The 13,081-nt window shown below is 41.3% G+C and overlaps 1 protein-coding gene across 1 annotated transcript; it reads left to right on the top strand.

Annotated features, from left to right (window-relative positions):
- The first annotated feature begins 477 nt into the window (after window positions 1-477).
- Window positions 478-6,799, top strand: insig1 (insulin induced gene 1). The gene is made up of 6 exons (XM_035415757.1): window positions 478-680; window positions 978-1,321; window positions 2,159-2,283; window positions 2,405-2,571; window positions 3,162-3,261; window positions 4,910-6,799. The coding sequence occupies exons 2-6, from the start codon at window positions 988-990 to the stop codon at window positions 4,937-4,939; spliced, it is 756 nt and encodes a 251-aa protein (XP_035271648.1). The 5' UTR covers window positions 478-680; window positions 978-987; the 3' UTR covers window positions 4,940-6,799.
- Window positions 6,800-13,081: the final 6,282 nt, after the last annotated feature.

Below are 13,081 nucleotides of genomic sequence, written 5' to 3'. Positions count from 1 at the left end.
CCTACAGATAAGTCATGCTAGGAGCTACATTACTTTTGCTGGGCAGAGTTCATACCATACTGACAGTTAAGCGCACATGTGCAGTTTTACACACAATATTAAACACATCACGTTTATAACTATGATTATCTTATTATTTGATTCCAATTATTATAATTATAATTATCATTAGTAGTAGTAGTAGTAGTAGTAGTAATAGTAGTATTTCTAAACTAACAGAAGAAATTTGGTAGTTGTGATTTAAATTGGTCAATTGGACACTGCCTTACATGGACTGTGATCACAGTCACGCAGCAGTTTTAGTTCCCTACTAAAATGGTACGCTGTCACGAGTGCAAAAATACTCAAAACCTGTGTACATCAGTGAGGGCAAAGAAGCTGACTGTTTGTCCTGCGTAAGGAGGGCGGTGGTGTGTCCTCGCGTCATATCGCCCGCCACGTTTCCATTGGCCGATACAACTCACCAGACCGATTGTTTTCTGCAAAGGAAGCGCACTTGTGGTATGAGGTCTGTGCAGTGGAATGAGGCAGCAGCACTTAAAACCCCAAATGATGATGTGACATAACTACGTGATAGCAAGAGAACTGCTTAGCTTTCTTGTTCATTCATCTGAGAGACGCGAATAAGCACGGTAGCTCCTCGTATTTGTACTGAGTGAAGAATTCGCTTGAAGATCAAGGTAACATGAATCGGCTAACAGATTTAGCTAGCTAAAATAGACAGCTGAAACCATTGCTCAGTAGCGTAGCCTTGGGTATATGGTTGATGTTCACTATGGAGCCGCAGCGTTTAAAGCATAGTGGTTTTAATAGAATATTTGTTCTGTCTTATTGTAACACTAGATAACTACTAATTTGCTAGTCATCTAGCTAACGTTTGCTTTCCGTCTAATTTGATGTAACCGCGCTATCTGGTTTGAAGCGGCGACATTCATGCGAATAAGAATTTCTGTTTTGTCCTTTTTTTCCCTATTTAGCAAGTGCCAAATGCCAAGACTAGAGCAACACTGTTGGAGCTGTTCCTGTTCCACAAGGGTGAAGTCTGAGAACATTTCAAGTGCAAGCTGGTTCGCATCTAAAGTTGGGGAAATGATGACCATCATCACAACCATCCTCAGCAGCGCTTATGGCTCCCTCCACAACATACGAACTGCTAACTTAATCAGGCGCGGTCTCGTTCTTTTCACTGTGGGAGTTTTCCTGGCTTTGGTTCTCAACTTGCTGCAGATACAAAGAAATGTCACCTTATTCCCAGAGGAGGTGATTTCCACTCTCTTTTCGTCGGCATGGTGGATTCCACCTTGCTGCGGCACAGCTGCTGGTAAGTAGTTATTAGCTGTTGGCTTGTTATCTAGCATGTCTATTAAATTCACAAATATAAAAAGTATGTTTAGTATCACAGTGATTACATGAATAGCTTGCTGGCCAGCTATCCAACTTGCAAACGTCCAAAATGGTGAAACCGTTTGCTGTACCGCATTTGTACAGGTTGCAAGTATATATAATTTTTTAACTTTTACGCTCATGATTAACACGTTGTTTAGCGAAATGTGGAAGCATTCCATTGTTATTGTTTTGGTTCTTATATAAGCCAACTCAGCGCGTATGGATTGGCTGGTGTATTGTGCTGTGCTTCTCAAAGCGTAGTATTTCCACCGCCTTCTGACGGCACTCTCCTGGAAACAGCCCGATTGAAAGGGTCATTCCGGGTATGCGTTTCATTCATTGGCTGCGCAGACAACTGGTGAGCTTCTGAGGCTGCAGCTAATTGGCTGTTAGCTCGAACATGCCACTTGAATAAAAAGAGAAACAAGGAAGTCGTGTGATGGGGAATTAAATAAATAAAGCACACTCACCCATCCCCCACTGAACTAACTGGGGGAAAACATCTTTTTATAACGTCACCACCGAACAAAGAAAGTAGAACGAGAAATACAATGACGCTTTTAACTTAGCTTTTAGTGTTTTGAAACGTTTTGCAATCAGACTTTTTTTTAGCTTAAAATGTTTAGCTTTTTAAATATAAATATAAAAGCTCTCATTTATGTTAAACCGTCTAGAATCTGCAACAGTTTAAACTTATTTTATAAGAAACAAAATACACCTGGAGAACTATTCCCAGTATATGTTTTAACTTGTCTGTCGATGTTTTCTGCAGCTGTTGTAGGTTTGCTGTACCCATGCATCGATGACCATTTGGGAGAGCCACACAAGTTCAAGAGGGAGTGGGCCAGTGTCATGCGATGCATTGCAGTATTTGTTGGCATCAATCATGCGAGTGCTGTATCCTTTCCAAAAAGCACAGTGTGTGTGTGTGTGAGAGAGAGAGAGAGAGAGAGAGGAAGAAAAAAAGCAAGAGAGTACTGGTTCTGGTACCTGTTTCCCTTAACTCTTTCATCCACAGAAACTAGACTTTGCCAACAATGTCCAGCTTTCCCTCACGTTGGGAGCTCTCTCACTGGGGCTGTGGTGGACTTTTGACAGATCCAGAAGTGGATTTGGGCTTGGTCTCACCATTGCCCTTCTTGCCACACTTATTGCTCAGCTTCTGGTCTACAATGGCGTCTACCAGTAAGTCAGCCAGGCGATCGTTTTGTTCTGATGTTTGCGTACCTGTTACTTTTGTTTGATAATTCCTCCTTATGACCACAATGTTTGGTTAAACACAGCACACCTCTGAATGCAGCAGCGGTGTGAGTTCCACCTTCAAAACATTTGTACATCTCAAGCTATTTTTTTTTTTTTAATAAAATGCAGTGCAATTAAAAGGATGAAAATGAGTGCTGTTGTTTTGAGCAGTTGAGTCCCAAATGTTTATGTATACCCAATTATCAGCCCTCCTACCTGGTATGGAGGAACATCTTCAAAAGCATCCCGCTGTGTCTCTGAGAGGCAGGCTTCTGTAATCGGCCGACAAAGACCCTTATTCAAAAGGCCCTCAGTTTTACGTTGACTGTGAGGGAGTGCAGATTATTGGGGTTTTCACCATTAAAATGTGATGTACTGTCCCTGGAGGCTTCTGCAGGGAGCTTCTTTAAGTTAAAATGAATTTTAAAGTTGTCTTTCCACTCGTATGTTTGACTTTTTCATGTTGATTTGTCTCAGTGTTTGCATCTTATTTAATCTGTTTTTGTTTTTGTTTCCCTCCCTCTGTCTTCCAGGTATACATCACCAGATTTTCTGTACATACGTTCATGGCTGCCATGCATATTCTTCTCTGGAGGAGTCACTGTTGGAAATATTGGACGCCAACTAGCTATGGTAAACACCACTTCTGGCCATTTGTGTAAAAGCAGCAGATAATTATGTGATGCTGGGAGGGAAAATTTATGTTTGGTGAAATGAAATAAATTTTTATGGCGCACAATAATTTTGTGTTATTTTGCTCAGGTAGGTTTTCCATATCAATACAAATATGTGAGACATTCATGTGCCATGTTGCAGTGTTGGCAACTGAGTCTGTGTACTACACTCTTTATTCTTTAGAAGGACATTTGACACAGTGTACCGTTTGATTCAATGAAGCTGTGAAAGAAGATTAAGCTTGTTTTTTTTTCATGGTAAATGACAGAATGAGCCTTTCCAGCCTTGTTTGCCCGGAGTTGGTTTGGCTGTGGTTTTAGTGTTTGTCATGGGTTTTGCGATATTGGCACACATGGGCAGTTGCTCAGCACCAAAGTTCAGGATTGGGTGAGCAGATTAAGACCCTCTGATTGCCATTCAAGTAGTTTTTGGATCTTTCTGATAACCTTTTAAAAAGATAAAACTTAATACACCTGCATTGCATGTGGAGGCCATTGTGCGTGTGAAGCCAATCGTGCAACCATGCAGCATGAAAACGGTTTTTTTCTTCAGGATTTTTCTCTTTGTCAGTCGCTTGAAGTATTCAGTTCTGCATTCCATCAGTGGTTACAGAGAAACAAAGGCCTTCTGCTCTTCTGGCGCGAGGAGCTGAACTGGGGTTAGGTGACACAGGAGGGTAGGGAGAAGACGGGGGCAGGATTATGTTGTATTATGCTGTAGCTTGCTTTGTAGAATAATACAAATTCAGGTAGTGCTTCTTTTTCATTTCTGAGACATTTCTACTCAGCAGTAATGTTTAGTAAGACAGGTATGGCTGGATAAAAATAGGCGTTTATCTAACTAGCAAGGATAGTGGGAGTCATGCAGCCTAGTTCTTTTCTGAAGAGATGGAAGTAACTTTTCACTTTGTGTTGCCTTCGCTTCACTGTGTGCTCTGTTTGCTAAACTGATTACACAACAGATTTTTCTATTCTTGTCAGGCAACCATTTTCACTCCATGCCCTGAATGTTTATGTATCAGAATGTACATACTCTTGCTTTTCTTCTTTTGACTGTCACAATTATGTGAAGAATTATATTCTTTCATTCACAATTTTTTATTGTTTTTTACTTTGCTCTTAGATTGTAAAAATGACCTATTAATCTACCACACTTGCATTTACAGAATTGATAATCTCTTAAAACTGCGAGAGTTGGGCTTTTTTTGGGAGACTTATGGTTATGTGTCACCAGCTGTATTATGCCAGTATATCAAGGCTATTGCAGTGGTAAATGTTCTGTGAAGTAATGGGATAAAACTCTTGAGAGGTGGCCCCATTAGGTCAAGTACTCAAAAGCTGAAATAGCTTGGGTGTTGAATATCAAATTTTACTGTGTCTATCTTTGGAGAAGCTATATATAGCTGCAGCTATAGCCATATTTATACATTAAGGACTAGGGGAAACTATAGCATAAATCTTGGTCGCCTGCTGTAGGACTGATAAGGAGTTGCTTATTTTTTTCCATATGGTTTTTCTTTTTTTTCCCCCCAATATGACTTAAAAATATGTCTATCTATGTCGATATCTGGATAACATGTCTAATGCAGTTTGTTTTGTCTTCGTAGGGCAGTATGGAGAAACCTCACAGTGACTAGGTAAAGGAAGAGGAGAGGAGGAGAGAGACACAGAGCTGAAGATAAAGGAAGACATTTGCAGTGCCAATGCAGAGAACCTGAACACGGAGACCTCAGACTATTCATTTCTGCAAAGAGATATTTAAGTGAAAGCTCATCTTTTGCTCTTGATTTTACCCTGTTTTTTCTGGGAAACAAATAGGAGGCCTGGACATGTTGGAGACAGGTGCCAATACTTTGGGGGAGTTCCGCACTTCCTTGTGGCCAAAAGGTTCCTCTGTCCACCATTCTCATTGGTTAAGCTTACCCTACGGGGATCAGCAGAACCAAGATTCTATCTCTTATTCTCTATAGCGAAAAGTTAACTGGTTTCAGTTTTACTGTGTAAGAATGGACATTGATCTTTTTGCATTAAGTATAGGTCTGAAAAAATAAGAAAAAAGGTGGTGCTACAATGTGTGCTTTTTTGCATGAGTGCAAGTTGTTCATGAAAGGGAAACATTTCAGGGCTTTGCAGAAATGTCTTGGGAGATCTTGCACCCTCTTCCACATTGAGATATCATGGGTAAGTTGAGCTGAGGTCTCAACCCAGTCGCTTCAGTACAAGCACTATTGGAGCTAAAAAAATTTCTCTGTTTCAAATGACCAAATGGAGTATTATACAAAAGTATCGGTGGGGAGATAATTTTTCTTGGTTGCAAGAAAAAAAACCCAGGCAGTTCAGCATACACCAAATAGAAACCTGGTCAAAATGCAAATTTTGTCTGGATTCCAGAATGTTTTTTTTTTTTTTTTTTGTGGAAAAGAGTATTTGATTTGTCTTTAAATGGTGAATCCACATCTAAATTTGCTGCGGAATTCTATAAACAAATGTAATTGACTTGAGGCTGTATTTAGATATCAGCTCACCTTTTAAAAATGTAAAAAAAAAAAAAAGTTTTTAAAATTTGAATCTAAGGCAGTGTTGGATGCTGGTCACGTGTGAGGACACAAAAGGGGAGGGAGGACATGACATTTTTGCAGAGCCTTCAAAAATTTGCAATCTGTGATTGCCTTTGTATTATAGAAATGAGTGCATTTGTCACTATTTAAGTTGAGTTTTTTTGTAAATAATTTATTGTATATCGCTTATACATATAATTGCTTCTCTATCTAATCATAATGGTATTGCCATTCTAGACCTAGTTACCAAGTTTGGGGTCTGGATGATTAAAGTGCAATCAGTTATACACCTGAGCCTTGTATTCTTTCATATTTATTACTTCTGATATTTGTTACAAGTAAGCAGCATCTTCAGAAGCATATGCAGTACTGATATAAATCGAGCAATAACACCAGTGTTTATTTTGTGTCTCATAAAATGAAAGAAGCTATGTCAGAGGTTCCTTGGTGTTCTAAACCCTCACTGCTCCTAAATGCTTACTTCTTAATTGTACCAATGATCTGTTTCACTGTAAACAGAAATCATGTAGAAATCATGCTTTTCTCTCCCCACGTAGCCACATTTGGAAAAGGAGAAACTGATATCAGGAATTATTTTGCATATGAAACGCAAGACTGACCGAATGTTTTTGGAAGTGTTAAAAGCAAACGGAAAATGTTTGATTACACAGTTGAGACGTGCTGCTGCATTTAGCTCTGTTTGGACCCTGTCCCTGCCTTAGCTCAGGTAGACGAAAGAGTGAAAGCTTTATTTTATTTTTGTTTTGTTTGGTTTTTTTTTGGGGGGGGGGGTGGGGGGGCGATGAAATTGGCTATTAAGCACCTTTTTTAATGTGTAGTGTGTATGTGTGTGTATTCATTGACTTTTCAGATGTGTATCATTTCTATTACCTTGAATCGAAGTGATAAAAAGTAATAAATAAAAAATTCTGACTGCCACCTGTGTATGTGTGTGTGTATTATTTTTTGTTTGCTGTTTGTTCATGTATGTGAGGTCAGTATCCTTTGGGAGGACATTTTGTATTTTCTTCAGTATAGCATATATTATTCATTTTATCTCGCTTTACAGTTGATAAAATCATGTAAAATCAAAATGATTAAGTAAATTTATATGCATATGCATCAAGCTTATCAGATCAGCAGATTCCAAAATATCTGTCACAAACATAAGGTTGGTTGGGTTTGAATTGCACTTGGTCAAATAAACTTTGTGTATTAACTTTTTTCCATTATTCACTCAAATAAAGAAATCCATCTTGAAATCCATCTGCTCACCTTTTGTATGAATTGGAGTGAATGAATGCCATTTGATGAAAAGAGGGAAAACAGTAGTGGGAAAGCATTTAGTCTATACAGTAAATTTCAAATCAAATTTATGTTTGCAAAATTGTAATGGGGGACTTAATTCTACAAAGACAGTTTCAATCCATCCTTACATTTCAGCATCATGGAAAAGTAGCTCAGAAAAATTGATTCAAGGCTCACCCCCCCCCCCCTCACCCAAACCTACACATATAAGCCAGGCTAATTGTATGAAGTGTGCTGTTTATTCATTTTTATTTTTTTAAGTGAACTGGTCATACTGGCGATGCAGGCGGATACGAACAGACCAAGGGCATCCCTTCCCACCTGCTCCCCCTGCCCCCCCTCCCACTGCGCCAGTCAGGTTGGGATGGACGTGCCACTTGATGAGGCCTCTCTCCGCAGCGCCATGCTCAGCAGAGGGCCGGGGAAAGGGCGGGTGACCTCCTGCGTCCTGCCAGCTGACATGGCAAGGCGGGGGCGGGGGGGGGGCGGAGCAATGGCGGAGGGGGTAGAAACGGGGGACTGGTGGAGAGGAGGGCTGCGGCGCAGAACCCCAGCATCTGTGCGCTGTGCAAAGAAGCGTGACAGAAACGAGAGGAACTGGTACAGCGGGCAAAGGGAGGGAGAAAACAATATCAACAAACAATTGCACCCCTAATATAGTTATTTGTATGGAAAAAAATGGTCAATGTTGTATTCTGCAGCTCACAGTATCATAGTACACCATTTAACGGTAACATCCTGCCTTTTTTATGCAAAAAAATGTCTTACTAAATGAAGCAGCGCTGCCAAGATGAAAACAGATTTGATCCAACGTTGTAATTAATGGACTGAATTAGTGACTGCTAGTAGAATTGAATAATGTGCAGCTCAGTACATAGATGAAGACATTCCAAGAAAACTGAAACACCGGCAGAGATGGGTTCCTTCTACCGAAGCTATTAAAATAACTGATTTGTTTTGAAAAGTTGTTTTAGCATGCACTGTATATTGTCATTAATAAGGCTGAAAATATACTAGCAAGCACGAAAATGTTATATTGTGATGATGCTGAAATGACATGATCCATGTTTGAGGAAAGACGGCAAAGTAGGCTATTACAATTAATGTACACTTTACCATTGGATGCACAGAAGGACTGTTACACCGTTCACAGATACAGATATAAAAATTCTGTATATAGTCACAGATAATGTGTAAATTATATTTTATGTGACTGCTGTAAATTAAGTTGAGTTTCATAGGACATTGTCCGTCTTATAACCTATTAGATACATTCTGCTCCTGCTTTCTCCAAGACAACACCCAGCATGTCACCAGAATCACTATCTGAGCCTTAGTCTCTCCTTATTCTGGCAGGCAGCTCCCTTCTGGAAAAGCAGTCTCCTATTTATACCTAGCAGGGGATTGACAGTCAACCTTTTGCACTGAAATTTCTGGGAGCCGGGCCAATTTTCAGGCCCAGATCAGCACTCGTAGGAGAGGAGCGTTTCCAACAGGCAGAGGTCCAGAGCTACACATTGCTGCATTCACAATGTCCTCCCTTCAGAGGACTGCCATTATTGGCCCGGGTCCTAACCCCTTTAATTTCCACCAGGACTTCCTTCAGGCACCCTTCGCCAAGGAAGACCTACTCGCCATTTCAGAGACGCGCGATCTGGTCCGGCCTTTTAATGAGGGGTGAGCGCTTCCAACCTCGGACGTGCCTGCTCGTGACAGCGTCTGTTCGCGCCAGTCGCCCCTGAATGTCCTTGCGCCTCAGACAACGCAGACAGAATTGGTCATGATGGGTCTCCCCGCTTCACCCTATGTCCCCGCTCTGGTGGAATTCCAGATAGAGGGATGCAGGAAGTATTTCAAACCCAGCAGCCGTCCATGGACTCCTGCACGTCTGGTCCATGGGAGCCGGTGTCCATTGCGCTCTTTGGCGAGGCACCAGCACGCTCGCTTGATCTGAAACAGAGACTGGAACTTGAATCCAAGACTCCACTGGAAAAGGTTAGTAAAGTCATTACTCGGGCCCCATCTACCAGGCTGGTACATATTTGCCGCATGTAACATTTCACCAGTCCTAACGAATGCACAACTAAATAGGTTTGCATGCCACCAAAAAAGGACCTTCAATTCACGCTTTTCAAGTCACGATAGGCTGCCACGATCATATTTTCGTATGCTGAACTTGGAAAGAATTTGGGTACTGGAGCTGAAACTTTAACTCATGATTCGTGCACTGCATCTCTTAGCCTACACAATTTACTCAAATGTAGGACTAAAGCCCATGAAAAACATGACGGCAAAACAACTCCCGCAGGTACTTACTGTTTCCATTGCATTAGCTTTGTTTCCACTCAAAGTTTTGCCAGAAGAATACAGCGGCACTTCTGAAAAAACCGGAGAACACAAGCTCTCTGCTGCCCCCTCGTCATTCCATCCGATAGCAATCCCATTATCGGCCGAAACCACAGCTCCGGGCCTCCAGCCCTCCTGTATAGCTGCACGCTATGATCGCCTCTGGCCCTCCAGTGTGATGTATGGATTAGGGGTTGACTCAACTGGCCTCATTGGTAGGAAAGCTGCAGGAGACACTCCAATGCACAATGCAGGAGAATCTCTCTCTCTCTCTCTATATATATATATATATATATATGTGTGTATGTGTGTGTGTGTGTGTAGGTGTGATATATAAACACACACACACACACGTACGGTGCTACTTTATGTACACCTGCTCATTAACTCCAAGAAATTTATCATGTGGTGGCAACTCAATATATAAAACATGCAGACATGGTGATGTGGTTCAGTTGTTGTTCGACCAACTCCTGTCAGCTTAGAACAGGAAGATGAGGCTAAAGTGGGCAATTGATCACCAGAACTGGATGACTGAAGATTGGAAAAACGGCACCTGTTCTGATCTATCTCAATTTCTAATGTGACATACAGGTCACAAGGGTAGGGTCAGAATTGGCGTAAACAGCATGAATCAATGGATCATCCTGCCTTGCATCAATAGTGCAGACTACCGGTGGCGTAATGGTATATGGCATTTTTTTCTGGCATTCATTAGGCCCCTGACTACCAATTGAGCTTCATTTGGATGCCACAGCATACCTAAGCCAAAAACCTACAAATGGATTCTTGCAGCAGATTATTGTGCCATGTCTCAAAGCATGCATCTTCTCAAGCTGGTTCCACAAACATGACTGTGACATCAGTTTACTCCAATGGCCTGTACAGTGCCCATATCTCAATCAAATAAAACACCTTAGGAATGAGGTGGAATTGGAGGTTCAAAGTGTGAATGTATGGCAAAAAAATCTACAGGAACTGTGTTAAGCTGTCAAGTCCGCATGGACCAAAATCCTTAAGGAAAGGTTCTAGTACCTTGTGGATTCCATGCCGCAAAGAATTCAGGTGTACCTCCTAGATAGGTGTGCCTAATAAAGTGGCCATTGAGTATTTTTTTGTGCATGAAAATGGATTTTTAGTTATTTATGAGTACACACTGTCTCATTCTCTTTCTCTCTCCAATATATGTACAGTTGAGGCCAAAAGTTTACATACACCTAGGCTAAAGATATTCAAACTCAGTTTTTCACAACTCCACACAATCCATGTTATCATACATTTCTTTTGGCAAGTCAATTAGGGCATCTACTTCAGTCACATCAGGGGTAATTTTAAAACAATCGTTTAGAGACAGATTTATTGCAGGTTTAATTCACTATATCGGAATTCCAGTGGGTCAAAAGTTTACATACACCAAGTTCCCTGTCTCTTTAAACAGTCTGGAAAATTCCAGAAATCGATGTAATGACTTTTTAGAAGCTTCTGATTGGCCAGTTGTCATAATTAGGGGTTAATTGGCACTCGTGACTGCATTTGAGTGCCTACCTCATGAGCCACTGCTTTTTTGCCCTTGATACCATGAGGAAATCCAAGCAACTCAGCCAAAACCTCAGAAAAAGATTGTGGACCTACACAAGTCCGGTTCCTCCTGAGGAGCAATTTCCAAACAACTGAAGGTACCACAAGCATCTGTACAAACCATTATACGCAAATATAAAATCTTCGGACCGCACAGACACTGCATCGTTCAGGGAGGAGGCGCAAATTAACAGATAACAAATCTCCCAGGGCTGAACAAACTTTGGTCCGAAAGGTTCAACTGAACCCCAAGACAACAACAAAGGAACTGGTGAAGGAGTTGGAAGCATCATCAGGTACCAAAGTATCTACATCACTAAGAGAGTCCTACATCGCCATGGCCTGAAAGGCTGTCAAGGAAGAAGCCCCTACTCCAAAGCTGGCATAAAAAAGCCAGAATGAAGTTTGCAGGTGATCACCAGGTTGAAGACCTAGCCTTTTGGAAGAGTGTTCTCTGGTCAGATGACACAATAAAAAAAGAGAACTGTTTGGCCATAATGATCAACGCTATGTTTGGAGGAAAAAGGGTAAGGCTTTTAACCCAAAGAACACCATGCCAACTGTGTAGTATGGGGATGGCAGCATCATGTTGTGGGGGTGTTTTGCTGGAAAAGAGACTGGTGCACTTCAGAAAATAGATGGCATCATGAGAAAGGAGGATTATCTAGAAATACTGAAGCAACACCTCAAGACATCAGCTGGAAAGTTAAAACTTGGTCGCAACTGGGTCTTCCAGCAGGACAATGATCCTAAGCATACCTCCAAAGTTGTAACAAAATGGCTTAAAGACAACAAAGTGAAAGTATTGGAGTGGCCATCACAAAACCCTGACCTGAATCCCATAGAAAATCTGTGGACTGAACTGAAAAAGCGTGTCTGAGCAAGGAGGCCCACAAACCTGACTGAGTTATACCAATTTTGTCAGGAGGAATGGGCAAAAATTCCAGCAAAAGTATTGTGAGAATCTTCTGGAACGCTATCCCAAGTGTTTGATTCAAGTTAAGCAAATAAAAGGCAATGCCACCAAATACTAACAAAGTGTAACAAACTTTTGACCCACTGAAAATCTGATAAGAGTACATAAAAGCTTAAATAAATCTGTCTCTTAGCTCTTATTTTGAAATAACCGCTCATGGACATAAAGTAGATACCCTGATTGACTTAATACAGGAAATGTATGGTAACATGAAATGTGTGGAGTTGTGAAAAATTGAGTTTGAATGTCTTTAGCCTAGGTGTATGTCAACTTTGGGCCTCAACTGTATATACACGTACAATGCATGTATATACATTTATTGGAGAGAGTGAGAGAGAGAGAGAGAGAGAGAGAGAGTGAGAGAGAGAGAGTATACTCATAAATAACACATTTTGATGTCATGAATTAACACAAGCCAGTTATTATGGTCAGTTCCTGGGTGGAAGTGCCCTAAAAACGACGGTACCTGTAAGAAGGTAGATTCCTCTGGGGGTCTTCAGAGTGCTCAGGTTTTATTATGACATCACTGAGGCTTTTACATAGGGTGAAAATAAAGCCTTCAGGAGCATAACTAGGTTAATGGACCTATCACATTATTTTACTTACTGTCTATCCGAGGTCATGCAGCAGTTATGATTTCATTATTAAGAATTGAAAGATCTCACATTTCTGTAGGACTGTTACGTGCTGAGTGGCTAAGGAGTGTGAGAGAACAGAGAACTGATGAGAACACCATGTTAGCCGTTTCTTGTTCTCTCTTCCATTTCTGTTTCCTGTTTCCATAGGAGACAAAAGGATCCTCAGTGACTTCATTCCTGGCCATCAAGTGGCGCTATTTGTCCGCGCACTTCCATTCGCCTTGCCTCAGTGACGTGATAGGCAGGGACCCCTGGTGGTAAAAATGACAACTGACCTACTGCTGCCGAGCACTGAAGGTCAACACACTGCAGTGTTGATACCCACACTTGCGAATAGCAGGGTGAGCGCTGTGACGCTGATCCTCGCTGTCCCCA

This window comes from Anguilla anguilla, chromosome 4 (genome assembly GCF_013347855.1).
Source record: "Anguilla anguilla isolate fAngAng1 chromosome 4, fAngAng1.pri, whole genome shotgun sequence".
NCBI classification, from domain to species: Eukaryota; Metazoa; Chordata; class Actinopteri; order Anguilliformes; family Anguillidae; genus Anguilla; species Anguilla anguilla.
This window is presented reverse-complemented; position numbering and strand designations above follow the sequence as displayed.

Bases quoted from the DNA above. Each gene is read 5' to 3' on its own strand.
- insig1 (XM_035415757.1), top strand. From the start codon at position 988: ATGCCAAGACTAGAGCAACACTGTTGGAGCTGTTCCTGTTCCACAAGG. The intron at 1,322-2,158 runs GTAAGTAGTTAT...TGTTTTCTGCAG, and splicing joins TTGCTGCGGCACAGCTGCTG to CTGTTGTAGGTTTGCTGTAC. The intron at 2,284-2,404 runs GTATCCTTTCCA...TTTCATCCACAG, and splicing joins GCATCAATCATGCGAGTGCT to AAACTAGACTTTGCCAACAA.